This window comes from Monodelphis domestica, chromosome 4, assembly GCF_027887165.1.
Source record: "Monodelphis domestica isolate mMonDom1 chromosome 4, mMonDom1.pri, whole genome shotgun sequence".
In the NCBI taxonomy this organism is placed as follows: Eukaryota; Metazoa; Chordata; class Mammalia; order Didelphimorphia; family Didelphidae; genus Monodelphis; species Monodelphis domestica.
Window position 1 is genome coordinate 421620910 of NC_077230.1, and position 9819 is coordinate 421630728.

Here is a 9819-nt window from a genome sequence, read left to right on the forward strand (position 1 = left end):
GGCAGTCACCCCTCCTCTGGATTCCTGTCCTGCCAGGCAGGGGCTGCCCGGTGTTTGCTCCCAAGGCACACAGTCACCACTTAATAGAGCCTGGGAGAACGGAGTTGAATTGTGGCCCGACAGGCCACTCGCGATTCCTGGAGCGATGCCTCCCACGGCCTTGGCAGCCACGTGGCACTGACTCTAGTGGGGCCTGCTAGGCGCGTTGCTAAATCACACTCTCATTGGATCCTCACAGCGACCGCAAGAGGGGCTGCTACTATCATCCCCGTTTTGCAGTCAAGGACACAGGCCAAGAGAAGCTCTTTGTAACTTGGGCCAAGTGACAGCTAGTCACTGGGGCCAGGTTTGCCGTTGGGTCTTCCCAGATTCTCCTGCAGCAGCCCAACGAACATCTGCTGCCCCTTCCACGGACTGAGCAAGCACAGCTGAAGTCTAGGGTCCGGACGGTGGCCTCCTCAGGCTTCACAAGGTAGAGTCTGACTCTGACCCACTGAGGGCCAAGGAGGCACACCGGACCAGCTGCAGTGCCTGAAGCAGGGAGGCCAAAAGGCCTCACCACTGGGGCCATCAAAGAGAGGCTGGAGGGTCAATCTCAAAGGGGATCTAGTCCACCCCTACTGCAAGGTAAACCTGGCCACTGTGCAGGGAAGGAGGCCCAGAGGAGGAGTTACAGGGGCCTGGAGTCAGGAAGATCTGAGTTCAAATCCAGCCTCTGGCCAAATCGCTTGGCCTTTGCCTGTAAATTAAAGATAATAGAACATATTCCACAGGGTTTTTGTAAGAATCAAATGCTGGGGCAACAAGGTGACTCAAGTGTTTAGAGAGTAGGGCTTGGAGAGCGGAAGTCCTGGGTTCCAATCCTGACCCAGACATTTCTTAGCTATGTGATCCTAGGCAAGTCACTTAATCCCCACTGCCTGGTCCTTTCTACTCTTCTGCCTTTGAAACATTTTTAATATCAATTCTAAGAAGGGAAGGGGGAGGTTAAAAAAGGGCAAAGGAGGGCGGTGGGCTTTTCCTGTAGTTGGACCTCAGGCCCACCCACCTCTCTCCCCATTTAGATGGGGGAAGGGGGCCTTGAGGGCAGAACTGACTGAATCCCCCTGCATCCGCTGCGCTTAATTAGATGACCTCTCATTCATGCCTCTTAAGGTGCTTTGCTAACCGTACTGCTATAGGAACGTCAGAGCTTGTTATGGGTTTTGTTATGATTATGGCTATAGACGAGTAAACTGAGGCCCAGGGAAGGCCCAAGGTGAGCTGAATTCGAACTAATTCAAATTCTTCCACTTTCTAATTCAGCGCCACCTCGTGGGCACTATATGTAGGCGAGAGCTAAAAGCGTGCCCCTGTCGACACCCCAAAGCTGTCGCTGGAACTGGGAATTCGAGGTTGCCCTAGCCTGGGAATGTGGGCACACTGGGTCCCGCCCCTTTCGCAAAGGACACTGGTCCCAGGTCGTTATGACGACACGGCGCCACCCCCCCCGTCTATTACGCACGCGCAGCCGGCACTTTCCTCTGTAATTAACGTTCCTGCGTCAGTTCCCACACAACCTCCTCGCGGGCCGGAACCGGAACTGCCCTACTCTCCGCCACGCTCCGTACACCGGAACCGGAAGTGACTCCAGGCGGCAGAGAAAACGGAGCCGGAGCGTAGAGGCAGCCACGGCGCGAGGGAAGCAGGAGCGCGAAGGATCGAGGGGCCACAGCCACCATGTGAGCGGTAGTCCTTCCCCGTGCCCGAAAACGGGGACTCCATCTGGGGAGAGGGTGCGGCAGGAGCTTTCAGGGAACGAAGTGGGGACCGGGAGAGGGTGGGCTAAGGCTGCCACCTAGGGGGACTCTCTTGGGTGACGTTGGTTATTAAGACGCGGGGGTGGCGCGTGATCCTATGAGAAGGAAGCGCGCGAGTAGAATGCTGCGGGGTGCCATACGAGCCGGAGATGCGGGTGGGAGAAGGGGGCGCGCACAGCACGTGGAGAGAAAAGTGGCGCCAGCAGCCAATGGGAAGAGGGGGCGGGCTAATGGTGAGGCATGACGGCCAATGGCAAGAGGGGATCAGCCAGGCGAGCGGCTCTGATGGCCAATGGGTGTGGAGGGACGGCCCAGTAGAGCGGGCGACAGGCTATTGGGGAGAAGGGGGTGTCTTTAGATGCAAGAATATAGTATGTGTGTTTCTTGGTGGCTGTCAGGTACTGCCTCGTGCTCTGCATCCTGGTTTCCCCACCTGTTGGGTGCCTACTGTAGGCCAGGCATTGTGTTAAGCCATGAGGATACAGAAAGGGGCAAAAGACGGACCTTCCCCTTTTCGCAGCCAGGGGCTCACTGAAATGAGTTAAGTCCTTTGGGCCTCAGTAATAGAAGGCTGGACCAGATGAACCCCAACGCCTCTAAACACACCATCCTGTAGTATTCTACAAGTATTGAGGGTCTACAATGCCAGGCCCTGAGGGTACAGTAAAAAATGAGATATTTCCTGCCTTCAAGGAGTTAATATTTTACAGAAGAGTAAACAAATATGCCTGTAGGTGAGTACTAGAGTATAGACAGAATTCTCCCTGGCTTTCCATTAGCTCATCTGTAAATTGATTGAAGGGGTAGTGTGGACCTAAGGTTCGTTCTTGCACTCCATATGTAATCTTGTGGTGGGGCAGCAAAGTAGCACTGTAGATAACATTCTAGGCCTGGAATTGGGGGGAATCTAGCTACAAATCTGTGCTCAGACACTTCATGGCTGTGACTCTGGGTGAGTCACTTAACTCATTGCCTAGCCCTTGCTGTTCTTCTGCCTTAGAATTAGTACTAATTGGTTCTAAGACGGAAGATAAGGATTTTAAAATGTAATGTTATAAATCTTGAAAGGACTTAGAGATTCCAAGAGTTGGAGGTAAGGAGAAGGCATCCTGCTGTATTTAGAGAAATTGCTTGGCAAGAAAGGGAGCTAGCTTCAATGTAGACTCAGTCCTTGGGAAAGAATTGGACTATAAAGAATCATAAGTGGTGAATGAATAGGAAATAGGGAGCCATGGGACTAAAGAGAAACTTGGTGTGACAGTATTAGAGAAAGAGGATTCACGGGGCTGGGAGAGGGCAGGGATCCCAAATAGATGGAGTGAAGAGTAGACATTTGTGAGAGAACCTGCAGAGGTGATGGCACAAGAGGTAGGTTAATGTGGAAGTGGGTAGGATAATATGGGTGATGGGGATCTGTCCAAGATCAGGTGGAATTGGTTCACTTGAAAAACCATAAAGGGTGAATTTAAAGGGGACTGTTAGCCACAGAGATATTGAGAGGTATCAGCTAGAAACTTAAAGGTTAGGTGTGGGGGAGGAGATCTTTGGAAATAGGGAGTATTAGCCCCATGGGGAAACTGAGGGGTGGTCAGAGTACTGAGGCAATTCACTTCCTGAGTTGGAGTGTATGATAGCAAAGATGCTGCCATTCAGGGAATTGAGGAGGTTAGACCTTGAATGGAACTTGAACAAATGAGGAGCCAATAGTTGATGAATAGATAAAGACCAACCAACACAAGGAAAATTTTGAGTCATAGAGATTTGATGGTAGAAAAGTTTGGGAAGCAACAGAGGTACCAACTAACTTTTTGGATGGTCTATCGTAGGGGTGACTTGCCATTTAGGAAGCATTGTTAGGCACTGCTAGAAAAATAAAAGGGAATTCAGAAGTCTTTCCAGTTAAGGAGCCCAGAGGGTGAAATGAGAAAACCAGATGGGAAACATTCATATCCATGGAATTGGAGACTTAGAAGAGACCTCCAAAATTATTTGGTCCAAACTCAGCTTGAAATGTTACCTCCCTTGACTGATAAGCTATTGAACCTTTGATTGCCAACCCTCAGAAACCAAGAACTTGATATCTCTCAAGACAATTCTGTGATCATGAGAGTTTTCTTTTTCATATCAGTTCAACATCTGGCCCAGTATTTCTGCTTTCTGGAATCAAGTAGAATGAGTCTTAGCCCCACTTTCATATACCTGAAGACAGTTATCCTTTCCCATGGCCTTTTCTTCTCTAGCTTAATCTCTGCATTCAGTTTCTTCTGGGCAGTCTGAGAAAAGTCCTTTCTGCTTCTAGTCATTGACAGCTTACCAGGACAGGAGGTCTGAGAAATTTTCCTCATACGCCGTGTGTAGTCCAGGCAGACTGGTCTGTCCATTTCCAAAATAGACATCTTCCTTTGCTCCCATAGTCCTCATGCTGTCCATCTTCCCTTTGAGAATAATAGCCTTCTCCAAAGGTAGTTCAGAATAGGGTGGGGCCCTCCATTTGCCATCAGGATCCCTGAACTCAGACCCGTATTCTGCTGTTTCCCACAGTTGTTTGACCTTAGCCAAGCCACCAGTTTTCTCATGAGCCTGTGGTTCCTTCCTACTTCTGGAATGCAGAAGTCTCTATGAGAAGAGAAACACTTCCCCTCTGATACCTCCTCCCGCCCTCCACTTAGATATTTATAAAGCCTGAGAGCTGTTGAGTAAAGTGGAAGAAAAGGATTTGCTTTCATTCATGAACTGCCTGATAGGTGCATTGTGCAGAAAGGATCTATTTGGTTTCCTGAATGTTTAATTTAAAGATCCTAAATATAGAAGCAAGGCCATCTCTACCTATCATCCATAAGCTTGCCTCCTTTATAGAGGAAGCTAGCATTTGTTGGGATTTGGTGTCTATGAAAAGGAGTTTTAGATTGAGGAGTCACGGGGAAGTGAATTGACAAGCTCTTCTTATTATTTGGGGGTAGGAGCATCAGGGCAGAAACAGCTATGTGATTAAGTATGTGAGAGAACACAGACTCTGAGAAGGGAGTTCCAAAGCTGAGGAGGAGATATAGACCTAATTGATTGCCTGGGGCACAGTCTCCTGAGGTCTGATAGTCCTGATGTTAGGGGAAGGTTCTCCTTTATTTCCATAAGGTAATGAGCTCCCTGCCTCTGGAATTGTTCACACACAGGCTAGATGGTTACTCTGCTGTTAGGGATCCATACTTGGGTAGTATTTGGACCAAGGTCCCCCTGGGATTCTTTTGAGTCTAGAATGGAAGGGGTTGGGAAGCCTCCCTTCCCACTGAACTGGCCAAGGTTTAGAGCGGATTCGAGCAGGCCCTGGCCAAGGAGGTCTGAGTGAGTTGGGACATGAATCTCTAGAGAACGGCTTACTAGGGAGAAAGTGGCAGAGGAGCTGCCAGACCACCAAACCCAGATTTAAAAAGAGTTTTGAGACATAGGATGGGGGGGGGGGGGGGGAATCTCAGTACCTGAACTAGAGTGTGTAGAAAGGGCACTTGGGCATACTATCACAGAAGAGATTGGGGAAATAAAGGCAACGTGGAGACCGTGGGGGTCTTAAGGGCTTTGTTGAGGGTGAGATGAGGCTCCAAGGATGCAGGGTTGGATTGTCTCAGCCCAGCAGATCCCTCAGGAACACTCACTAGGAGGGCCTTCTTTTTCCCACGTGGGGATTATCAGCAGGCCAGATATGGTACACAAGGAGCCAGCTCCTCCAGGGGTGGGACACCAATATCTCTGTGTCTGTGCACTGTCCCCAGGAGTCTCTTAAACAAGCCCAAGAGCGAGATGACTCCTGAGGAGCTGCAGAAGAGGGAAGAGGAGGAGTTCAACACTGGACCCCTGTCAGTGCTCACCCAGTCAGTGAAGAACAACACCCAGGTTCTTATCAATTGCCGCAACAACAAGAAACTGCTGGGTCGAGTGAAGGCCTTTGACAGGTGGGGAATGGCCCTCTCTGGCTGCCACTGGGGTGGGGGGTGGGGATCTTCCAGAAGGGCAGTTCTGTGGGCATGGAACAAAAGGGACTCGTGGCCCTGCAAAGGGGCTGTTTCTGCCCCAATTTTCCTCTCTCTTGCCCCTTCCTTTTCCTCTTGGGGCTTTCTTGAAAAATGTTACACTTAGCCGACTTCTCTGCTCATCTCTTGTCCCTCCTGGCCCCAGGCACTGCAACATGGTCTTAGAGAATGTGAAGGAGATGTGGACAGAAGTCCCCAAGAGTGGCAAAGGCAAGAAGAAGTCTAAGCCAGTGAACAAAGATCGCTACATTTCCAAGATGTTCTTGCGGGGGGATTCAGTCATTGTGGTCCTCAGGAACCCACTCATCGCTGGCAAGTAATGAAGTCAGAGCCTTCCCTTCCCACTGATACTTGGCTTGGCCCAATAAGGCACCCCAAGGGTCCCCTTGTTTTACCTTTTGTGAATAAATCCTTGCTGTTTTTTTTTCTTTTTCAGTTTGGTTCTTCTGAGCAAACAGGTGACCCTCAAAGAGTGTGGGCATGGTGGGGGAAGGGGGAAGGGTAGCAAACTCCATGTGGGAGGGACCAAATGAGGCAAGGATGGGGGTACACGTGTGCCTTGGCACCTGTTGAGGTGAGAAAGACCCAAGATCCAGTCCTGTCATCATTGTTGTCCCTCTCCCCCCATACACACAAACCCCAAACCCTCCAACCTTTAGACCCTGAGGTTGTGAGTAACCACAGGTAGGACTGATCACTAGCTGATAGGAATCAACCAGTTGAGAGGACTGCCATAGACAGCTAATGGGCTCTTGAGCCTTGGGAATGCCATTTGGACCTCCAGAATAGAGGAACTAACAACCCTTAACAGAATGCTGGAGACCTGTCCCAAGCATGTCCACCTCCCCCAATTCTGTTGCTAGAGAGGCCTAGAGAGCTCAAGTTATTTGCCCCAGGTCACCCACCTCAAAAGTAAGAGGCGACATGGGAATCCAGTTCTCCTAACTCCCAGCCAAACATGCCTTTTCCTGAACTGTCTGGCTCCCTTGGGCTTGAACTCTTAGGCTGATCTTTTTATTTCATCTCCCCCACAAAGAACAAGTTATTTTACATCTGCCCCTTCCATCTTCATCACCCATGAAGAAGTGAATTCTCACCCCCTAAATCCTCTTCTAGCTATCTCTCCTAGATTTGGGGTGGCCTGGCTCTGGCCCCTGAGAGCTTCCCTTCTTAGATACTACTAAAGGACTTAGACACGAGATCCCTCAAAGTAGAGCAAACCTCCCACCCTTAGGAAGCCACTGTTTCCATTCCAAGAAGTACAGGCTGTATTGTAAAGTCATCGGGTTGGGGTGGTGGATTCTTTACCAGAGTTAAGGGAATTGAGGCCCCTGTAAGGGAGAGGGTGGGAGAGGAACAGTTGGGGGAATGCTCTAGGGACCCTAAGAATAGGGCCATAGAATGATAGATCCTTAGACTTGGAAGGGACTTATAGACCACCTTATTCACTCACTTCTTTGTATAAAGGAAACTGAGGAGCAGTGTGGATTTGTTCAGGGTCATAAAACCTAGTAGAGCCGGGCCCAGAACCCTTCTCCTTTCCAAATTTTGATTTAAGCAGGCATGACTTTCCTCTGAATCCCCAGAGGCATGAACTCCAACTGCTCAACACTGGACCCCAGGGAGCTCCCCTGCTTTGCCCTGGGGCAGGTTTAGGACCCAGAGTCTCATCTCCACCCCAAAAAGCCACAAAGCTTTGCACCTTCAGGGTCTCCTCACCCTCACACCTGCTCAGTATAGATTTGAAAACTTGTGTCATTGCAAGAAGGGAAGGAGGAGAGGCCTTACCAGAGGTGAGGAATGAATCCTCTGGACCCATGGAGGTAAAAGAGGGTTCTCTGGAGTTCCTCTGCTTTTTAGTGAAGGTTGGGTGAGGGAATGGGGATGCCTGAAAAGGAGGAGACCTGAGAGAGCCCTGATGGAAGAGCTAGGCCTCTGCCATAAGCAGGGAGCCCCTAATGATCTCTTGCCTTTTTTATGTATTTTTAATTTTTTCTTAACATCCCTTTTTTAAAAATTGGCTTCCAAATTGCCTCCCTTACCCACCCATTAGTTTGACTCCTGTCATTTTGAGGTTCTTTTTAAAGATCGTCAGAGCAGTTTCAGCTTTTGCTGCTACAAAGCCGCCATCTTGGCTCCACCCCCTCCTTCCTCACCCACCCATTGTAAGGCAAGCACTATGATATCGGTTATACCTATAAAGTCATTCTGGTCTTTTGGAAACAGCCAACAGAGGAGCTACTTGCTAGATTAGAAACAACAGGAATATCAGAGTGGGTTGGGGGACCCTCGCAGGGTTTGTGCTGGAGGAGAGAAGCATTGAGAATTAATTGAACATGCAGCCTAGAATTCAAGAGTGCAGATTTCAGAGTTCAGTTGGACAGTATCCAAAATGGAAAGGGTGAGCTCACCTCGAATGGAGAGGAAATTAAGGCAATTATTACGAGCTATTTTGCCCAGGTATATGGCAATCCAGGTGAAATGGGTGAATATTTACAAAAATGCAAATCACCCAGATTAACAAAAGACAATTGAATACTTAATCCCATGTCAGAAAAAGAAATTGAACAAGCTATCACAGATCTCCCTAAGAAAAAATCCCTAGGGCCTGATGGAGTCACAAGTGAGTTCTATCAAACATTCAAAGAACAACTAATCCCAATATTATACAAACTATTTGAAATAATAAGCAAAGAGGGAGTTCTACCAAATTCCTTTTACAACACAAACATGGTTCTGATCCCAAAGCCAGGCAGGCCAAAAACAGAAAGAAAACTACAGCCAATCTCCTTAATGAACATAGATGCAAAAGTCTTAAATGGAACACTAGCAAAAAGACTCCAGCAAGTGATCACAAGGATTATCCCCCTCTATGACCAGGTAGGATTTATACCAGCTGTGACAAGGAAATCACTTTAAAAGACTGATATATATTAATTTAAGGCGCCAAGGAATTCAGCTATGTAATTCCTAAATGAAAACTCAAGTCAGCAGTCAACCTTTTATAGAGTTTAATTACAAACAGGAGGAAGAAAGGAATTAAAGATAGAGAGAGGGAGAGAGAAAGGGGAGAGAAGGGAATAGGGCTTAAATACCCCTTCTGTTTAGGCTGGGCCAAAAGGCCCAAGGCCTTGGATAGCTGAGGCAAAGAAAAGAGATCAGTCCCTATCACTCATGTGGCCAAAATGGAGAAACAGTCTCAGGGGCCTCCACCTCCAGCTTCCTTCAGAGCCAACTCTCAAAGCACCACCTCTCAGAGCAAAAAATGTCTCCAACCAACAACCCCTCAGTCCTCAGACCCCTCTATCTTTAAGGAAACCATCCAAGTTCCCTCCCCTCAGTTCTCACATCTACCAATCACTGTCCATGTCTTCCCTGTGCCAATGGTGGCTCTAGCTTAACCCAGGACCGCCCAGAGGTCTGTGGCTTTGCACAAGTCTGTTGAAGGTCATATTCTCAAATAATTAAATCTTGATCCTTTGCTGCAGCCCTTCCTAAATCCTGTTAGGACTGAGTGGGGTGGAAATTGTATTTTCCAAGACCTGGTTCTGTCATTCCAAGTATCTCTATTGTATCAATTCTAAAATCAATCATGACTCAAAGAACTTCCTGTTCTATGCTTAAGCATAGGTCAAAGCCCTTTCCATTGTTCAGCAAAAGGTTTCTGTCCTAAAGTAATCTTAAGAAGGGAGGAGGAGGAACCTCCCATGCCAATGGGGTTCACATTCCAATAGAGTTCCCACTGTCAATAGGGAATTTTTCAAGTATGAAATTTCCCAATGGTGAAATTTCCAACATTTATAAGTCTAAGAAATTTTAAGGTTTACACAGGGATGCAGGGCTGGTTCAATATCAGGAAAACCATCCACATAATTGACCATATAACAAGCAAACCAACAAAAATCACATGATTATCTCAATAGATGCAGAAAAAGCCTTTGACAAAATACAACATTCATTCCTATTGAAAACTCTAAAAAGCACAGAAATAATAAGAC

General features: G+C 48.0%; 1 protein-coding gene across 1 annotated transcript; it reads left to right on the forward strand.

Moving 5' to 3' along the window:
• Positions 1 to 1530: 1530 nt before the first annotated feature.
• On the forward strand, positions 1531 to 6248 carry SNRPD2 (small nuclear ribonucleoprotein D2 polypeptide). The gene is made up of 3 exons (XM_001365136.5): positions 1531 to 1721; positions 5564 to 5743; positions 5967 to 6248. Coding segments are annotated over exons 1-3 (357 nt in total). The 5' UTR covers positions 1531 to 1719; the 3' UTR covers positions 6142 to 6248.
• Positions 6249 to 9819: the final 3571 nt, after the last annotated feature.